The sequence below is a fragment of the Saimiri boliviensis genome, chromosome 6, assembly GCF_048565385.1.
Source record: "Saimiri boliviensis isolate mSaiBol1 chromosome 6, mSaiBol1.pri, whole genome shotgun sequence".
Classification (NCBI taxonomy): domain Eukaryota; kingdom Metazoa; phylum Chordata; class Mammalia; order Primates; family Cebidae; genus Saimiri; species Saimiri boliviensis.
In genome coordinates, this window is record NC_133454.1 from 128,917,812 (window position 1) to 128,938,807 (window position 20,996).

At 55.1% G+C, this 20,996-nt stretch overlaps 1 protein-coding gene across 1 annotated transcript; it reads right to left on the reverse strand.

The window, feature by feature from the left end:
• Window positions 1-258: 258 nt before the first annotated feature.
• FGF19 (fibroblast growth factor 19) lies at window positions 259-4,774 on the reverse strand. The gene is made up of 3 exons (XM_003941165.3): window positions 4,543-4,774; window positions 4,181-4,284; window positions 259-573 (listed from the first exon to the last, which is right to left on the reverse strand). The coding sequence occupies exons 1-3, from the start codon at window positions 4,772-4,774 to the stop codon at window positions 259-261; spliced, it is 651 nt and encodes a 216-aa protein (XP_003941214.1).
• Between the last annotated feature and the right edge of the window lie 16,222 nt (window positions 4,775-20,996).

Below are 20,996 nucleotides of genomic sequence, written 5' to 3' on the forward strand. Positions count from 1 at the left end.
CAAGCCTCGTCCGGCAACCTCGGGGGAGTGGGATGGGAAGCTGGGCAGGCGTCAGGCTTCCAATGTTATGCTCAGCCAAGGCTATCAGCTAGAAACTGGCATGGCCAATGGATAACTCTGCATATATACACCTTCTAGATGTTTCTTCCTAAAGCTGAACAGAGCGCGGACTCAGGACGGTTCTTGTAGACGCACAGCCCCCACTCTGCCGGTTCCACAGCCCCCAGGCGCAGTGAGGAGGCCCAGGCCTGGCCTGAGTTACTTCTCAAAGCTGGGACTGTTCACCGCCTCCAGTCCCGTGACAAGCCCAAATGGGTCCATGCTATCAGTCTCCAGGGGTGAAGAGAACACGTCAGATTCCAAGTGGCCCCTGAGGTCATCAGGCTCCTCTGGGGCTCTGGGCAGCATGGGCAGGAAATGGGACAGCGGAAGAAAGCCTCGTTTCTTGTACAGCTGCCGCTGTTTGGCGCTGCTCAGGGAGACCGGGAGGCGGTGCTTCTCGGATAGGTACACATTGTAGCCGTCGGGGCGGATCTCCTCCTCGAAAGCACAGTCTTCCTCCGAGTACTGGAACTGCAGAGAAAACAGGCAGCTCTGAGCAACCCACAGTGGGCGAGGAACACGGGGCACGTGAACATTCGTGCTTCGGACTGTCCCTGCTGGCCACCAGCAGCGGCCTTCCACATGAGTGTCACTTGCATGCTTTATATATGCTTGCTGATATACACACTGTATATGTAAGTATGTATAAAATATGCCTTTACATGTATAAATATATGTGATATACAGTGTATTTTAAGGCCAGACACAGTAGCTCATGCCTGTAGTCCTAGCTCTTTGGGAGGCTCAGGCAGGTGGATCACCTGAACCAGAGTTTGAGACTAGCCTGGGCACCATGGTAAAATTCCATCTCTACAAAAAGCACAACAATTAGAGGGACGTGGAGGTGGGAGCCTGTAGTCCCAGCTACTGGGAAGGCTGAGAGGTGGGAGGATGGGTTGAGTCGGGGCGTGGGGGGGTTTCAAGGCTGCAGTGAGCAATGATCATGCCACTGCCCTCTAGCCTGAGTGACAGAGCAAAACCCTGTCTCAAAAAAAAACCCCATATATATGTGTATATGTATATATATGCTTGTGTGTGTATGTAAATATATATATACATACACATAAACGCAACACACACATATAAATGTACTGTACATGTAAGTATATATAATATGTACATTATATTAATATAACATTAATACATTAAATATATATTTAGATATCTTTATACATTCTTTATAATCTTTATATATATACATGCACACACACAAAATTGAGGTATATATTTCATATATGTACATTTTATGCATATATGTAAGACTACATATATACTACACATAGACCCAAATAATTTCCTCTAAATCACCTCACTTTTTCAAGAGTCTTGTCCTGAGCAATAATATCCATCAACTCACAGGAAGGCTGTCCACGTTTCCCTTACGCTTTGCATTAAATACATAACTCCTGGCGTTTAAAAAGTTCCTGGGGATTTCACTGGCACTTTGGGAAACACGGAAACACGGGGTTATCATCTCCAGATAGGTCTTTTCAATGACGTGTAATCGATCTGGAGCCCGGACTAACGCACCGGTTCCCCACCTATCTCTGAAATCACTGTGTGCCTTTATCATTCTAAGGCCTTCTGGTCTGCAGCAGTTCTAAGAACCATCAGCACTCCTGTCTCCTGCATTTAGTCACCAAAGGCCTTCCAGGCCCGCCGCCAGGAGCCAGATCTCAGCAGCCCCTCCCCCAGGCCAGGCCGGAAATGGGTGCTGAGGGAAGCCAGTCCCTGGTCTTAGAACACGCATAGTCCACGGGGTTGAGAGGTGCCAGTGGGCAAGTGCAGCCCCACACTGGTGTCATGACCCCTTGACGACTCAGGACAGGCAGTAAACACAGGCTGGCATCAGTCAGGTTTCTGCCTAAGTCTGCAAAGGTCACTGAACGGCAGGTGAGTGAGGATGTGCCTGTGCCAATAAGCTCCTGATAAGAGACGCATTGCAGCAACCAGGCTCCTGCCGAGCCCACGGCTAGCTGGGACAACGCACCGGACAGCACGAACGATTTCTCCCAAACTCCCAGAAATGCCAACTGATAAAACAAGGAATAGAAAACCGAATGACTGGAGCCCTGCTTCTATTTACTCAGCTAGTCCTTTGGGAGAAATTAGTATCACTGTCTCCATACAAAAATGAAATGACTTCAAGCTTCTAGAAGAATGTGGAATTTCTATTTAAGAAAGAAAGAGACTGGGTGTGGTGGCTCATGCCTATAATCTCAGCACTTTGGGAGGCTGAGGCGGGCAGATCACGAGGTCAGGAGTTCCAGAGCAGCCTGGCCAGCATGGTGAAACCCCATCTCTACTAAAAATACAAACCATTAGCTGGGCGTGGTGGTGTGCGCCTGTAGTCCCAGCTACTTGGGAGGCTGAGGCAGGCGAATTTCTTGAACCTAGCGGGTGGAGGTTGCAGTGAGCCATCACACCACTGCACCCCAGGCTGAGGGACAGAGCTAGACTCCATCTCAAAAAAAGAAAGAAAAAGATCCTCAATCCGTGTTAAGACCATGCACAGGGGATCAAGAGGCACAACGGGGCCAGGTCGGTGGCTCATGCCTGTAATCCCAGCACTTTGGGAGGCCGGGGCAGGCGGATCACTCGAGGTCAGAAGTTCGAGACCAGCCTGGACAACATGGTGAAACCCCGTCTCTACTAAAAATTAAAAAGTTAGCTGGACATGGTGCTGGGCACCTGTAATTCCAGCTCCATGGGAGGCTGAGGCAGGAGAAACACTTGAATCCGGGAGGGACAGGTTGCAGTGAGCTGAGATCTGGCCACTGCACTCCAGCCTGGGTGACAGAGAAAGACTCTCAGAAAAAAAAAAAAAGTACAAATGGATTTTAGGTGATCTGCGCCCCCCTCCCCAATTTGCACAGAATGGCGGGTTAGGTTGACGTCCCCTGCTGCCCTAGGAGCGCCCCCCAATAATAAATGCTAAAATTAAAGTTGCAAGGGTGGGTTTGGGCGGCTCTGGGTGGGAGTCAGAGTTCAGCGGGCCGACCGCCCGCTTTCCCTGCAGTCTTCTAGCGCGCGGCTCCGCCATAAAATCTGAAACAGGCACTCTGAATACACGGAGCACCGCACGAGCGCCGAGCAATTTGGAGATCTAAAAAGCTTTGTCCCACTGTTCACAAAGGAGCTGGTTGGGCTGGAGGCGGCCCCGCCTCTGTATCCTTTCTGGGGTGGGGGGCCGGGGCAGGGGCGGCCACGCCCGCCCTGGCCCCTGCTCCGCCAGGGAGCCCAGGGCTGCCCGTGAGGCCTGCGCGGGCCAGACCTCACACAGCCTCCTTCCTCTGCGCGCGGGGCCGCGGGAGGGGCGCGGGTTCGTTCCTTTGAACTCCCAGCCTTTGTTCCTGGCCATCAGAGCCCCGGCGCTCATACATTTCCGGCGGGGACCTCTGCGGGTACCTGGGCCTTCCCAGCCAGCCCCCACCCCCGCCCCCGCCGGAACGCGTCGACAGGACAGGTGAGGCCCGCGGGAGGAAAAGCCCTCCTCGGGTGGAACGTGACTCCAGCGCATCTGCGTCTGAGCCACACCATGCTCCTGGTGGGTTACAAATTCGTTCTAAAAAAACTCCCCAATCCCCAATGCACTGTCTCCTGCCTTGCTTGATAATCGATTTGTTCTTAAACGAAAGTTGTGGATAGACCCTCTTTTTTCTTTTCTGTTCTTTTTTTCTTATTTTTATGTCGGAGGGAGGGAAACGGAGGCGAGGACCACACACGCGCAGGCAGAGGCTGAAAAAGCCCGAGGTGGGTTTTCCTGCTTAGTATCAAAGGGGGCCGAATAATGGGTTTCCTCGGTCCAGCTGGGCGGGCCTTTGGCTCAACTGGAAATGCAAAGACAGCTTTTGCCTCTGCTCCAGCTACTGGCTGAGACCCTAAATTTCCCTAGAAAATCGTGGGACACGCGCTTAGTCGATCCTTGCAATCTTCCCCTCGAAGCTACACCCGGATCTGGGCGGAGGAGGTGAGGAAACCCTGGATTCGAACCAGCACCTTTCTCCCCTTCAGGCCTCTGCCCAGGGACAGTGGTCGGTCCCCTACCCCAGGGCATCCTCCCCGTAGGGACACTTACCAGCCCCTGCAGCCTGCCGTCGGCGCCCATGCAGAGGTACCGCGAGCTGTGCACGCCCTTGATGGCCACGGTCCTTAGAGCGACTGCCTTGATCTCCAGCAAACCTGGGCGCAGGGAAAGCGAGAAGCTGCAGCCTGGATCCGCCAGGCCCGCACCAAGTGGGTGGGGTCTGTCCACGCGCCTGTGCCCCTCTCTAGTGTCCCACGCTGTTTGGGGACTAAGGGAGGGATTCTAACGCTCAGGTACCAAAACTTGGGGTTCCTAGGAGTTGAGGGGTCCTCGGGAGCCTAAGGTGGCAAAGGAAGGGCGCTGGGGTGGGGTGCGCGCGGCGGGGCGGGGGTGAGGTCTCGGCGGGCACTCACTGTGCGCGCTCTGGCCCCGCGCGCAGTCCACGACGCCGTCGCTGCGGATGCGCAGGAAGCAGCTGGAGAGGCCGTGGGGGCTGGAGGTGTACAGGTGCCGCAGGCGAATGGGGTCGCCCCAGCCGTAATGCACATGCGGCCCCGCATCGGAGAAGGCGAGGGGGCGCCCGACCACAGCCAGCCAGAGGCCAGCCAGGATCCAGGCGTGGACCACCACACACCCGCTCCGCATGGCACCTCCCTGGAGCACTAGGCGCAGCTCCGGCGACGGGGGTGCGGGAGGCAGGGAGGCAGGGAGGCGACCGGGATGCGCTGCGTGGCTGTGAGTGCCGGGTCGGGATGGCCGTGGCCCGCGATCCTGGACGCAGCACTCCTGCTCCGACGGCGCGGCAGCCCCGGACCCGCAGTCTTATATAGCGCCTCGCGGGGCCCGCGTAGGAGCCCAAGACACCCCAGCATTTCTTATCGGGATTGCATCACGCCTCCGCCCCCCGCACACACCCACTCACACTCCGCCTCCGGCCCCAGCCCCCCCGCCCCCGGGACCCGCGGCAGTCAAGCAGGCGGCGGCTTCTCGTCTCAGCCCGGGTGACCCCGCCCAGGCTGTTCCGATCTGCTGGAGGAGGAGGCCTCGCTCAGCGGCCGGGTTTCGGGGAACTCCTCACCGGGCAACGGCCCGGAGGTTCTCGGCTGGGAGAGTTTGATTCTGTAAAGCAATCCACCACTGGGGCCCCTCCCCCAGGCCTGGGGCTCCCGGCGGATGCGCTGGGCGCGGGGCACTAGCAGGGGCGGGGTCAGGAACCCCGGGGTCAGAGGCTGGGGGGCCCCCGAGCTTCGCCTCCTTCACTCTCTGTCGGGAAAAGCCTCACCTCGGCCTTAGGGCCCTTCCTCTTAAAAGGCCGTTCGCCCCCCGCCCCGGCCCCGCCGCGCGAGTTTCCCAGCCCCGCACATCTGACGCCAAAGTCGTCCAATAGAATTTCACCCGCAGTTCCGACCGTCTCGGGTTCTCTCCGCTTTATCTTCCTGCAATTCCTGCCCCGCCCCTTTTATCCGGGTTAATTGCCCCCCGACGGGGGGCCCGGCGCGCTCTCGGCGCGGGCGGGGAAACAATGGGAGCCGCGCGGGCTGTAGGTGGCGCCGCAGCCTCGGCATCGGCCTGGGCTTTGCGCTCCTGGCCGCGCGCCCCTGCCTGCTCCGCGCTCGCCCGGGCACCGGGGCTGTGCCGGGATGCCACCCGAAAGAGGGTACCGGGAAGGAGGCTCCCCGGGCAGGGTGGGCGGGTCAGCGGCGGGACTGAACCCCAGCTTCTCCGCTGGAGGGTGGTGGAGGCAGGGGCTCGAAGAGGGAGGCCTGGGCCTCCGTTTCCCGGTTTTTGAGCTGTCATGTGTCGGGGGTCTTGTCCTTGAGTTCGCGGGATGACCGGAGCAGCACGGTCGGGGAGGGCCGGAACGCCTCACCTGCTGGGGAGGAGTCGGGAAGGGGGTAAGGAACGCTGATAAGCGCTCCTGGCGTCCAGACAGGTGCCAGGTGAAGAAAGAAACAGGGCCCACTCATGAAGTGGTTCCTGCAAATAAAGAAAACGACATCCAGAGAATACCCTGGCGGGGAATAAAGGGGTCGTCCCAGGGGTCTTTGGCTTAACTCTAATTATTTCTTGTTATTCTTCCAAACCCCCAGCTCCTGGATGTGAGGCCCCAGGACTGGGGTTTTGGGGCAGAGCTCTCCTGGCCCAGCGCGCAGGCGATGGGGAGGGCAGACGGGAGGAGGAGACACCGCAAGAGAAATTCCAGGTCTAATGAATTTCAATGAGCAGAGGCCACATTCATCCTCCAGTCAGTGACTGGCGTTAATGACTGAGGGCGCAGCAAATGTCACCAGGAAAGTCTTTACAAAAAGACATCATCCCAAAGGCTTTCTAGACCAGGGACCCTCACGCTGTGTGTCTTGGTTCAGAAAGCCGTGGCTTCTGTTAAATCTAATTACTTCCCCCCTGTGGCTTTAAATCGAAGGCGGCTCCTATTAAAGTTAATTATCCTCCCCTGCAGCTTTCGTTTTAAAGATCCGTAGTAAATGCGTGATAAATGCTCTTGAGGGCGATGGCAGAGGCTGCACTGGGGGACAGGACCCAAAACGGTGGGGGCGACGGCAGCCTCTGGTTCCACCCCTACCCATCCACAGCCCTTTCCAGGGACAGGGGGAAGAGAGCGACCCATGCGATCAGAGAGCGTGGGGAAATGGCGAAGGCGGCCTCTGTGCCCTAGGCGCTGTTTTGAGCACATTCGTGTAATCAATGAAGATTGGATGTTCTCAGCTCAGGCCTTCACAAGAACCCCCACGGGATTCTATTCCCCACTCCCCCATGGAGCAGGAGGGAAATGGGGGCCCCAGAAAAGTGGCCGAGTGACCCAAGGTCGCACACCCTGTGAGTGGTGAAGTTGGAATTTGAACCCAAACAGTGGGGCTTGTAAATCCAGGCTGTGCTAGTCTCATGCGGGACAGGGGCTCCCCAGGTCAGACCCACTGTGGCCACGCCCTGGGCAGATTGTGGCCTGTTGTCCTCTCAGCTTGCTCTCAGGCTTGTCCTGAGGGTCACAAGGAAGAGGGGACAGAGAGGGTCTGGGATGTGGCGCTTATGAAGGTAGTGACGGCAAGCCTTGAGGGCCGCTGTGTACCTGCCATTGCACAGGCCCGGCGCTGCGCTGAGGACTTAGAGGATGGATCCTGCTCAGGTGAGGAAGCTTCGGGTTACAGAGATGGACGGCCAGGCCTCGAGGGTTTGCCCCTGGTGGAGCCGGTACCCAAGCCTGGGTGTTCGCTGGGCTCCCTGGTGTGTGTGGTTGGAGGGAGCCAAGCAGGCAGAGGACAGGGCAGCGCTGGCCAGCAGGGGGCTCTCCAGGTGAGAGCAGAGGTGTGGTGAGGGCTGAGGTCCCCCTCCCACGCTGCTCTGTGCACCCGGGGGCCTCCGAAGCCACCAGTGGGCTGCACTGGGCTGACTTCGCTTTTCAGGTTGCGTTTGATTTGCCTCAGGTGGCTAGGCCGGCTGAATTGCCCAGGTGGGGTTTCATTCATTGAGTGCCATGGACAATGGCAAGTAGAATCTGAGGCACCCCAATGTCCCACTCACCCAGGCGGGGACACAGGGTGTCCCGCCCAGGTCTCCAGAAGGACTTGGCTTGGTGGCTTTGTTCTGGATTTGATGTTAGCTATGACTTTTTCTTTAACTGCCCTGTAGAATTGTAAATCCTTTCTCGGGGGTCTTCCTTCTTCTATCTGAGGGTGTAGAGCAGGTGTCCCCAAACTTTTTACACAGGGGGCCAGTTCACTGTCCCTCAGGCCGCTGGAGGGCCGCCACATACTGTGCTCCTCTCACTGACCACCAGTGAAAGAGGTGCCCCTTCCTGAAGTGCGGTGGGGGGCCGGATAAATGGCCTCAGGGGACCGCATGCGGCCCGCGGGCCGTAGTTTGGGGACGCCTGGTGTAGAGGTTCCTTCTTCTTGATTGCGGCAAATGAGTGACTTCCATTATTTCTAAACCCATGTCCCAACGTCTAAGAAAATCTCGTTTGAAAAAAATAAAAAGCAAAATCCTGTTCGACTTGACCTCCAATTTTTACATTATGAAAATAATAGTTTTCCTTTCATTTTACAGTTAGAAATGTACGTTAGGCTGTCAGATGTGCATTCTGCTACATAAGCACTCCCTGGAGCCCCTCCCAAACCCCCTGCCCCCAACTTGCGATTGAAAATTATTTTGTCGTTGGAGAAACTTCTGGGTGTGGTAAAAATCTTTATCAGAAAATAAGAACTGCAGGATCGCGTGGGATGAAGAGAGCTGTGAACGCTGAGGTGATCGAGGCCACACCCCACAGCTGGGTCTTGGCTACGCGAAGGCTGAGACCCAGGGGCTTCTGAATCTCAGCCCAGTATTTTTGCTAGAACCTGCTAGAACATGCATTATTTCCCCCAAGACTTTCTGATTCACCAACACCCATTTTTTCCCCCTATATGCATGGTTATTCCAAAATGAGGCCACCCAGCTAGCCCAGAAATTGGCAGAGACTATGACAGGATAGAAAAAGGAAGACGTCTTTGGGATTCCATTTTCTCATTTGTAAAACAGCAAAAGGAATGCCTAATTTACAGGGTTAATACGAACATTGGAAAAGACATCCCCTGGGTCGGGCGCAGTGGCTCACGCCTGTAATCCCAGCACTTTGGGAGGCCGAGGCGGGTGGATCACGAGGTCAAGAGATCAAGACCATCCTGGGCAACATGGTGAAACCCCGTTTCTACTAAAAATACAAAAAATTAGCTGGGCATGGTGGCGCGTGCCTGTCATCCCAGCTACTCAGGAGGCTGAGGCAGGAGAATTGCCTGAACCCGGGAGGCGGAGGTTGCGGTGAGCCGAGATCGCGCCATTGCACTCCAGCCTGAGTAACAAGAGCGAAACTCCGTCTTTAAAAAAAAAAAAAGACAACACATCCCCATCTATCAAGTGATCGGTATGTATAAGCTAGAGACTGCTGGGCACATGTCAAGCACTTAGCAGAAGGGTGGCTATTGTTATCTGTGGAAATGCTCCTCTCTGGTGATCTTTGCTACACTTATTACTTATTTTAAAATGTAATGCAAATCTAGAAGAAGATATATAGTGACAAGAAGTTGGGTGGAGATTCACTGGAAAAGGGTAAACAGAAGATGAAAATATCCTCTCTCGATTGTGGTGGTGAATAAACAGCCAATGCATTTTTGTGTTTGTTTCAGAGTCATTTCTATTAAATTCTAGAGTCAATTGTGTCTGAATTTTAAATAAGCATTAATACTTTTTTCTTTTTCCAGTTGTTTTATTGTGTTTAAACAAACAACATAAAATTTACCATCCTAACCGCTTCTAAACGTATAGTTCAGAGGAATGAATACATTTATAAAGTTGCGTCAAACGTCATCGCCATCCAGCTCCAGAATTCTTTTCATCTTCTAAAAATGAAAATTCAGCTGGTGCTGTGGCTCAGGCCTGTAGTCCCTGAGATCAGGACTTCGAGACCAGCCTGACCAATATGGTGAAACCCCATCTCTACTAAAAACACAAAAATTAGCCAGCCATAATGGCGTGAGCCTGTAGTCCCCAGCTACTTGGGAGGCTGAGACGGGAGGAGAATTGCTTGTACCTGTGAGGCGGAGGTTGCAGTGAGTCAAGATTGAAACACCCCAAGGCCGGGTGCGGTGGCTCACGCCTGTAATACCAGCACTTTGGGAGGCCGAGGTGGGTGGATCATGAGGTCAAGAGATCGAGACTATCCTGGTCAACATGGTGAAACCGTGTCTCTACTAAAAATACAAAAATTAGCTGGGCATGGTGGTGCGCACCTGTAGTCCCAGCTACTCGGGAGGCTGAGGCAGGAGTATTGCCTGAACCCAGGAAGTGGAGTTTGCAGTGAGCTGAGATTGCACCACTGCACTCCAGTCTGGGCAACAGAGTGAGACTGTCTCAAAAAAAGAAAATTGTTATGTATGTACTTAAAAAAAAAAAAAAAAAGAATCATTTGAATTATAACCTCCTTTCCCCTAATCAGCTGTAAACATTTCCCTTGGGATTAAATATCCAGGCACATCCTTCAACGCCAGCAGCTCTGAGGGACGCCATCTGTTGTCCCCAACTGCTGGACATTCAGACTGTTTCTCACGTCCCCTGCCAGACCATGCAGGGAACACATCCTTGGAGACATAGCTCACACCTGTCCACTCTTGGAAAGGGAATTCCTGAGCCCTGTCGTCTCTCCCAGGTAGTCCCTGGCCCTGTGTAAATGCTGGGTCAGGGTGGAGTTCAGGAAGCCACCCCGCTTCTGTTCACACAAAGGGCAGCAAAGCTTCCTCCAGACATCTGCGGTGAGCCTGGGTCTGCCTGTGTGCGCCCCCACCAGCAGGCACCATGCAGCATAGCAGCTGGGATCGGAGCGCTCCTCTTACTGCCAGTTCAGAAGGCCCAGGACGTGAGCTCCCCTAGCTGGGAGGACCTCCTTGTGGTGTGAGCCTTACTGCCCTCACCTGTGAGGACGAGAGCTGACGGGAGCAGCCACAAAGGGTTATTTCTGGTATGTGAGTTCTCTTCTCCCTCTGGTCTCCATCATCGAAACGGAAATGAGTTCCCATAGCAACTGTGTTGAGCTGTTAAGAGCAGCAACGTCGGGCCGGGCGCGGTGGCTCACGCCTGTAATCCCAGCACTTTGGGAGGCCCAGGCGGGTGGATCACGAGGTCAAGAAATCGAGACCATCCTGGTCAACATGGTGAAACCCCGTCTCTACTAAAAATACAAAAAATTATCTGGGCATGGTGGTGCGTGCCTGTAATCCCAACTACTCAGGAGGCTGAGGCAGGAGAATTGCCTGAACCCGGGAGGCGGAGGTTGCGGTGAGCCGAGATCGCGCCATTGCACTCCAGCCTGGGTAACAAGAGCGAAACTCCGACTCAAAAAAAACAAAAAATAAAAAATCATTACTCTCTTTATGTTTTTTTTTTTTAAGAAGAAGCAAAACCAGGCTGGGCACAGTGGTCCATGCTTGTAATCCCAGCATGTGGGGAGGCCAAGGCAGGCGGATCACTTGAGCTCAGGAATTCAAGACCAGCCCGGGCAACATGACAAAACCCCATTTCTACAGAAAATACAAAAATTAGTCGGGCGTGGTGACGGAGTCTGTAGTGCCAGCTACCTGCGATGCTGAGGTGGGAGGTTCACTTGAACTTGGGAGGCAGAGGTTGCAGTGAGCAGTGAGCCACCACTGCAAAAAGGAAAAAAAAAAAAAAAGCAAAACTCTAACAGCCGCTCTTTCAGAAAGTTAGGAGGCCTGGCCAAACTCAGAGCCCGAGCTAGGGCTTGGCCCTACCCTCCTTTCCTTGGCCCCATGACCTGCCCAGGTGCTTCCCAGGGTGGTCATTGGAGACCCTGGGGTGATTCCAGCAGGATCGCCAGAGAGCCCCCCCCTTCTGAGTGCAGCTCTCAGCTCCACGTGCTCTGCTGTGTGGCACCTGGACATCATGTCTTGGGGTGGAGATTGACCCGACGTGTGTCCTCTTCATCCCTGGGGTAGCTGGGGGTGCCGGCAGGGAAGTCCCATGCAGGCTGATGTTCCAGTCTCTGCTGAGGACTGTTTTGGGCTAATGGGAGTTCCATAAACGGGAACCCTCTTCAAAGTCCACAGCAGAACACATGCCGGGAGCTGACCCCGGCATGCAGTTTCATTTCAGAGGTGCTTCCGGAAGCTGAGTTCCCCACGGGCATCGTCACTGTGACTTTGTAAATGCCAGTACTCCTCTTGAAGAAAAACTGACAAGAGAGAAAGTCACCCACCAGTATCCCGCGGCAGGTGAAGGCGGAGACTTCCACTTGAGTCAGATTCAGTCTGTCCGCCTCCGCTTGCGGGTACCCAGGCCTCGCCCCTAGAGAGCGGCATGTGGTTATTCCAACAGCAAGGCCGAGAGCCAGGTACTGTCCCGTTTTACAGGTGAGAGACCCACACAGCCTGGCTGGCTGTAGGACCCACCTGTGGGTAAGGGGACCAAGAGCAGGCTCAGAGAGGCCACGTGCCTGGCCTGTGGTCACCCAGGGAGCAGACGCTTCATGGACAGTGTTTCTCCTGCTGTCCAGCTGCTCCTAGGCCTGGCCAGATATTAGCAGGCCAGACAGTGATTCCCAGAGGCTAAGCTTGAATGAGTCTGGATGGTGTTACTCCAGTTCACTTGAAACAGATGAGCTCAGAATTCCAGGGTTGGAAAAGGACCTTCAGAAAGATTTTCTCAGCCAGGTGTGGCAGCTCACACCTGTAATCTCAGCACTTCGGGAGGCTGAGGCAGGAGGATCACTTGAGTCTAGGAGTTTGAGACCAGCCTGGGCATAAGGAGATCCCATCTCCGTCTCTCTCTTTTTCTTTTGTTTGTTTGTTTTTTAGATGGAGTCTGGCTCTGTCTCCCAGGCTGGAGTGCAATGGCACGATTTCAGCTCACTGCAACCTCCGCTTCCCAGGTTCAAGCGATTCTTCTGCCTCGGCCTCTTGAGTAGCTAGGACTACAAGTGTGTGCCAGCATGCCTGGCTAATTTTTGTATTTTTAGTAGAGACAGGGTTTTATGGTGTTAGCTAGGATGGTCCCAATCTGCTGATCTCATGATCAAAGTGTTGGCCTCCCAAAGTGTTGAGATTATAGGCATAAGCCACTGCGCCCAGCTGGGAGATCCCATGTCTACAAAAAACATCTTTAAATTTAGCCAGGTGTGGTGGTGTGTACCTGTAATACCAGCTGCTCAGTAGGCTGAGGTAAGAGGATGGCTGGAGGCTGAGAGGTCGAAGCTGCAGTGAGGTGTGCACTGCACGCCTGCCTGGGTGATGGGGCGAGCCTCTTGTCTCAAAGACAAAGCAAAACCAAGATTTCCTCCAAACCCTTTATCCTCACCTAAGCAAAATAGAAGCAGAGAAAAGAAAGGATTTGCCCAAAAGACATCCAGCCACCCGGCTGCAGCAAAGAGACAGGAACTACTCAAAAACAGCCGCCCTTCCCCTCTCAAAACGAGCACCCACATGATGGAGCTCCACATTTAATTTGCTCTTGTTGCCCCAGCTGGAGTGCAATGGCGCGATCTCAGCTCGCTGCAACCTCCGCCTCCCCGGTTCAAGCCGTTCTCCTGCCTCAGCCTCCCAAGTAGCTGGATTACAGGTACGTGCCACTAGGCCTGGATAATTTTTGTACTTTTAGTAGAGACAGGGTTTCTTCATGTTGTCCAGGCTGGTCTCTCTAACTCCTGACCTCAAGTGGTCCACCCGCCTCGGCCTCCCAAAGTGCTGGGATTGTGGGCGTGAGCCACCACACCTGGCCATAAAGTCTTTTTTAAAAAGAAAGCCCCAGGCCACACACTTAGAAGGGACCTTACAAAAAACCCCTGCCTGAGCAGATTGGGGGTTGCCAGAGATCGGGCAAAGGGAAGGGGAGTCACTGCTTCATGAGTCAGGGACTTTCTTTCGGTGTGATGAAGATGTCTAGAGACTTGATGAAGGGCGTTTGCAGGAAGGTACTAAATGCCATGGTGAATTGTACACTTTAAAATGGTTAATTTTAGGTCATGTGAATTTCATCACAATAAAAAGAAAGGAAATAGCCTGGCGAGGTGGCTCCCGCCTGTAACCCCAGTATTTTGGGAGGACAAGGCGGGTGGATCACCTGAGGTCAGGAGTTCAAGACCAGCCTGGCCAACACAGGGAAACTCCATCTCTACTAAAAATACAAAAATTAGCTGGGCACGGTGACTACTGGGGAGGCTGAGGCAGGAAAATCGCTTGAACCCGGGAGGTAGAAGTTGCAGTGAGCTGAGATCGTGGCAATGCACTCCAGCTTGGGCAACAGAGTGAGACTCTGCCTCAAAAAAAAAAAAGAAACTGAGGAAAGAGCGAGGACCTCACTGAGACACTGAGACCCTCAGGGGAGCTTGGTTATGGAGTGGGAGTTGGTAGCAGCCCTCATGATGGTGGAACCTGCTGGCTCGCTGCGTGTATCAGGATTATGCAGTGAATGTCCTGGTAAGAAACAAGTGCAGAAGTGTTCGGAGAGAAGAGTGTCGTATCCACAACTAACTTCCAGGTGACCCGGGAAAATCCACGTGTGTGCCTAGGTGTGTGTGACGAGAGTGGACGCAGGGGAGTGGAGGTGGAGGCTGCAGAGGTGTCTGTCATACTATTCTCGAGACTTCTCTGTGGGTTTGAAATGTTCAGAATTAAAAAAAAAAAAGATGGGAGGGGAAGAAACCCCACCCAGCTGCCAGGTACTGGCCTGTGTCTCATTCGTCAGAGCCCTCAGCAGCCGCGGCGGGCAGGTGTGTGCAGCTCACACGTCCGGTTCCAGACACGCTCCTGCGGAAGCCCAGCAACCGCTCTGGGAACCCACTCAGGTGAGTGTCACTGGTCCCAGCTTCCAGAGCAGGAAACCGAGGTTCGCGAGGCTACGCGCCGACCCACGTGGCAAGGCCCCGCACCCAAGAGGGCGCAGAGGGGACCACACAAACTATTCCGGGTCCCTGCGAGGCATGTCATGGGAGTCATGCTGCATGCCCCTTGTGACAGGCAGGGGGCGTATTTGCTGCGGCAGTTGGTCCCTGGGGAGGGACCCAAGTTCACCCCTCCATCCTCATCCTGCCCTGAACGAGGACATGGGACTCAGCCGTTGCTCAATTGCCAGCTTCCTTTCGGGTCACAGACATGCTTTGAGTGCTTTTTTTTTTGAAACAGGAAAGTTTAACAAACTTGGTTGTTGGGTCTTCCTCAGCACAGAGGAGTCTGCGTCCCCTCTCAAGTCACTCTCAGGTAGGAGCGCTTGTCAGCTGCTCAACCCTCTGCCCCAGGATGGTGCCTGCCCTGAACCCTCGCCATCCCCTCCCCCCGCCATCCCCTCCCCCCGCCATCCCTCCCCCCGCCATCCCCTCCCCCCCGCCATCCCCTCCCCCGCCATCCCCTCCCCGCCACCCCCTCCCGCCACCATCCCCTCCCCACCGCCATCCCTCCCCCCGCCATCCCCTCCCCCCGCCATCCCCTCCCCCCGCCATCCCCTCCCCCGCCATCCCCTCCCCCCGCCATCCCCTCCCCCGCCACCCCCTCCCGCCACCATCCCCTCCCCACCGCCATCCCTCCCCCGCCATCCCCTCCCCCCCGCCATCCCCTCCCCCCGCCATCCCCTCCCCCGCACCATCTTGCTTCTTGTTTCAGGCCCTCCGTGGGACTGGGAGCAGTTGCAGGTGCCTGGCCTAGGCTGTGTGCGGAATCCAGCACAGCCCCATTCTGCAGATGAGAGCACTGAGGTGAAGGGGCCGTCAGCCTTGGCCGGTGAACACTGGAAAAGAGCCCCTCCTCCCCTCCTCCTCCCTGCCCCGCTGCCTCCAGGCTCCTTCTTTCTTCCCCCTCCCCTCCTCCTCTCCCCTCCTCTCCCCTCCTCCCCCTCTGTTCTCTCCCCTCCTCCTCCCCTCCTCTCCTCCCTCCTCTCTTCCCCTCCCCCTTCCTCCCTCCCCCCCTCCCGGACTCTCGCACTCCCCGCCTCCTCCTCCCACCTCCCTCCTCCTCCTTCCTGCCTCCCCCTGTGCACTGCCTTCGCTGCTGGGGCTTGAGGGCCTTTGCTGGGATTAAGTCTGCGGTCCTGGTTGCAGCTAGGGGCTTATTCCCAGATGTATTCCCAGATGTCGCGTAGCCAGGGTGGAAAACACATGGGTTTCCTTTTAAGCCTCATTTATGATGGTGCAGTCAGCCTGCACCCAGCCCGATTCCGGGGGGTCAGTTAGTGGGTGGGTTATGGGGTGTCTCTCATGGCAAGGCTGGCCAGGAGAGCCAAGCAAGGATGGGGTGACCCCGCCAAGTGTGGAAAACCTGGCCTCTGTGGGCAGTGCTTCCTCTTCCATCTCCAGCATCTGATTCCCATGAACTCTGTTTAACGGTTTCTTCTAGAAGCTTCCACACATGACAGTCAGAGTCACAGTCTCTGCTCCTCTTGAACTTGGGACCAATGACCCTGAATGTTTATGTGACGTCCCAGTGAGACTTGGCTGAGCTCTGGGCTCTGCTGAGCTGAGCTGGGGTCTTGTGGGGGGGGGTGGTGGCAGCTGAGGCACCTCCTGTACCCCTGAAGACCCCCAGGGAGCACCCCACCCGCCAGGCATCAGCAGCACTCGGGGCTTCTCTGAGTGGTAGCAGGTGCTTTGGCGTTCCAGGGCTGGTCTTGAGAACAGCGGGGGCCGCCCACCGGGCTCCTGGCCCCACAGGCTCTAATCAGCGGAACAAGTGACCGCCAGTCTCACGCCAGCCCACAAGGGGGCAGGTTTTCCCGCCTGAGGCCACAGGATGGGAACATGGCCAACGGTGGGACTCTCATGAGTCCCCTGGGCTCCTGCGACGACGATCACAGATGGCGGCGTCAGCAACAGAGATTTCTGCTCTCACCATGCCGGAAGCTGCAAGACGTTGGTGGGATCAGGGCTCTCGGGGCCCGAGGGCAGAGGCTTCCTGCTCTCCAGCGTGGGGTCAGCCTCCTCCTTCCCTGCCTTCCCTGCCTTCTCTGTCTCAGCTCTCACTCTGCCTCTCTCTTCTGCGGACAACTTCTCTTTTGCAGACTCTCATCAACTGATTGAGTAGCCCCTGCCCAATCCAGGATCATTGCATCTTGAGATCCTTCACTTTATGACATGCACAAAGACCCTCTTTCAAATCAGGGGACACCCACAGGTTCTGGGTGACATATCTTTTGGGGGTCATCAGCTGACTCCATGAGTCAGTACTTCCTTCTCAGCACAGGGACCCCAATCCTGGGAGCGCCTCTGCTCCCCAAAGAGGGGGAATGGGCAGTGGGTCCCCAGAGTGTCCCCGAGCACACACTGTGGGGAGCACATCTGCAGAGAGCACACCTTCGGGGTTCTGGGGGACTTTGGGCAAGGCAGCTTGGAGGGAGATGGAAGGTCCAGATGCCCCTGAGGACGGACTCAGCAGAGGACCTCCCAGCAGAGGGCCAGGGACACCTTTGATGCTGGTTCACCGAGGGGCCCAGCTCCAAGCACCCTGGGAGCCGATGGCCCTGTCCTCTCCTGGCCTGGCAGCCTTGCAAAGCTGCCCCCCAGAGCCCCAGCGACCACAGCCTAGTGTGTCCCCATCGGGTGAAGCCACCCACATGTGGAACCTGGCCCTTGGCTTCCCTTGGCAGGGGAGACGTGGTGTGGTTCGCTAACTTCCCCTCCTGAGGACGGTGCATGCAGAGACAAACTCCGTGCAGAATCAAGCAGGGGTGAGGGTGGAGGTCGGGCTTCCTTCCTGCCTAGCCCTGTTTCCTGCAAAATCATTCGACAACTTCCCAAATTCGCCTGGAAAGTCATGAGAAACTGTTTGCAGAAGAAGAAATACACAGAGCCAACGAAGAGGAGAGTGTTCAAACCGGAGGGAGAAGCCTTCCTTCTTACCTAGCACACTGACAGAAACGTGTCTGAGAAGTCCTGCTAGGTAGAGCTTCCTGGGTGTCAGGGGAGCAGCTTCTCCCGAGGCCAGTGGGGGGAGGTGCGAGTCGGTGAGGGTCTCCAGCCTGGCAGACCCCTGCAGCATCCATCCCAATCCACTCCTGTGGGAAGCCACACTCTTACCATGATGCGTCCAGAGTCCCGGCCAGGGCCCCCGAGACCCTGCCCAATGCCCATAGACAGCCCCAGCTGGTGCCTGGCTTTTTTGGAATGAGGTAAGCTGAGGAGAGCAGGGCCTGGCCTAACAGCGTTTGCCGCAGCGCCCACCCTGGCACTGGGATCAGCACAAAGTGAGCTGATTCGGGGAATGAATATGCTTCAAACTGTTCGTCCTCTTGAACCACACAATTCTACTTGTAGGATTTTTAACATAAAGGAAGTCCTTAAAGAAATATGCAAAGCTCAGTTTTGTGCAGGGATCAGCCATTTCTCCCTGTAAGGGGCCAGACAGTAAATTTCAGCTCTGAGGGCCACAGGCCTTTCTCACGACTCCTCAAGACTGCTGTTGTGGCATGAAAGCGGCCACAGGCAATGCATTCACGAGTGGGCATGGCTGTGTGCCAATAAAACTTTATTTCTAAAAACTGAAATCTGGGGCCAGGCACCGTGGGTGGCTCACTCCTGTAATCCCAGCACTTTGGGAGGCCGAGATGGGCAGATCGCTTGAGGTCAGGAGTTCGATACCAGCCTGACCAGGATGGTGAAACGCTGTGTGCACTAAAAATACAAAACTTAACCAGGCATGGTGGTGGGCGCCTGTAATTCCAGCCACTCAGGAAGCTGAGGCAGGAGAATCGCTTGCACCCGGGAGGCAGAGGTGTAGTGAGCAGAGATCGAGCCACTGCACTCCAGCCTGTGCGACAGAGTGGGTACTCCATCTAAAAAAAAAAGAAAGAAAGAAAAACCAGGCTGGGCCCAGTGGCTTACTCCTGTATCCCAGCAGTTTGGGAGGCTGAGGCAGGTGGATCATGAGGTCAGGAGTTCAAGATCAGCTTGGCCAACATTGTGAAACCCCATCTCTACTAAAAATACAAAAAGTTAGCTGGGCGTGGTGGTGGGAGTCTATAATCCCAGCTACTCAGGAGGCTGAGGCACGAGAATCACTTGAACCCGGGAGGCAGAGGTTGCAGTGAGCTGAGATCGAACCACGGCACTCCAGCCTGGGCAATAGAGTAAGACCCTGTCTCAAGAAATATACAGATTTTTTTTAGAAAGTTTAAAAAAAAACTCCCTAGCTTGTATGTAAAGAAGCGGCAGGCTGGATTAAGGCCCACGGGCCACACTCTGTCACCCGGGTTTAGAGTAGGAGACAGATTGAGAAAAGTTAAGCTTAATGGGTTTCATTTAACATGAGGCAAGGTGAAGACAGCAGGACACCCAGCTCTACAGCAAAACTGATTCTACAGGCCGGGCGCGGTGGCTTACACCTGTAATCCCAGCACTGTGGGAGGCCGAGGTGGGAGGACCACGAGATCAGGAGTTCGAGACCAGCCTGGCCAACACAGTGGAATCCCATCTCTACTAAAAATACAAAATTAGCCTGGCATGGTGGCAGGCACCTGTAGTCCCAGCTACTTAGGAGGCTGGGGCAGGAGAATTGCTTAAACCTGGGAGGTGGAGATTGCAGTGAGCCAAGATTTCCCATTTCCCTCCACAAGAGGGAAACTCTGTCTCAAAAAAGAAAAAAAAAAAAAGTTTGATTCTGTAAAAGCAAAAGAAAAAAAAGAGAAAAGAACAAAACACCCATCCCAGTCCATTTTTTTTTAGGAGTATGAGAATGCACCCATTTTATCCTTATTTTTATCTGTCTCTTTTTTCCTGCATTTCCTACACTGAAAATGGATCACTTTTATCATCACGACACAGGAGCTATTAAACCAGGAAGAGATATTTTAAAAATGTCAACTTGGGGCCAGGACAAAAGAGGCCTGTGGCGTGGTTGAGTGAGTCCCATCAGTCAGCAGCGAGCGACCACATGCCGGGACGTCGTGCAGCTTCAGTGGTCAAAGGTGTGTAGACAGCGCTGTCTTGCCCATCCTCGAATGTCACCTTCCTCCCAAACAAATCCTCGGCTCCAGCACAATGGCCTTCTACTCAGGATCCTCCAGCCGGAACCTCCCGATGTTTTGCTTAGAGGGTCAGAGGAGCTGGCCTCCTGGGATGGAATCCACCAGTCCCTGGCTCACTGGCTCGGCTGCCCAAGGCTGTGACCTCTCGGAGCCAGGCTCTCTGGGCCACTTTGTGCTTGCGAAGGAGGCTTTTAACTTTTTCAAATGCTTTCGCAGCTCGTGATGGTGTCTCCTCCAAAGGGCTCCATGAAATTCTCGGAGACCTGTCAAACCTGGCGAGCCTGCAAGTGCTTTGATTTACAGGACAGATGTTTGTCAGCCGACACTTGGAGGGGCGGAGGGAGGCGGGGCGGGGTTACATAAGAATAGGGGTGTCAGCTCCCAAAAGGTGGCAATCTCGGCTCTAATTCCTTAACGCCCAATATGGTTCAGAGGTCGGCTGTTCATGGACCGGGAACAAATTGGGATCACCACCTGTGTTTTGGCCAGAGGGGGAGGGGACCCCCTTTGCAGGCCAGGGACCGGCTGCCAAAGCTGCTGTGCTCCTGGGTCTGCCCCCGGCCAGCTTTGCGGTGCTGTTTGTCCTCTCCGAGCCTCAGTTTCCTTACCTGTAAAACAGAGCCACCTGGAGAGTTAATGAAAGCTGGCGGAAACACCCAGCTCCCTTCCTGGCACACTGCGGGTGCTGTTCCCTGCGGCACCTCCCAGCAGCCCAGAGCGGCCATCGGAGGGCAGAGTGGTGCCCTTCCTGCGCGCTTTTTCTGTAATGCAGAAGCTTCCAGGAAGGTGGGCTGGCAGACACCAGACCTCAGGAACCTTTGGTTATCAGCTTCCCGGTCTCTTCGAGACAAAGGGGCCAGGGAGGACAAGAACCCTCATACAAGGCTGCCATGCACAGTGGCACAGGCTTCACACTGCATAACCCCGCAGTTGGTGGACAGATGGGAGGTGGTGTGATATGGCGGCCTGGGGGGGCTCAGCCAAAGGGTAGAGGTAGGGAAAGAACAGACTCAGAGTGCCTGACTTCTGGCTCCGACAGGTGACCTGACTTTTTTTTTTTTTTTGAGACAGGGTCTCGCTCTGTCACCCACCCAGGCTGGAGTACAGTGGTGTGATCTCCACTCACTGTAGCCTCGACCTTTCAGGCTCAAGGGATCCCCCTACCTCGGCCTCCCAAGTAGCTGGGACTACACGCCACCACACCAGGCTAATTTTTGTATTTTGGGTAGATACAGGGTTTCACCACGTTGCCCAGGCTGGTCTCAAACTCCTGGCCTCAAGCAATCCTCCTGCTTTGGTCTCCCACACTTCTGGCATGAGCCATTGCGCCCGGGCTGAATTCTTTATTTGTGCATTTACTTAG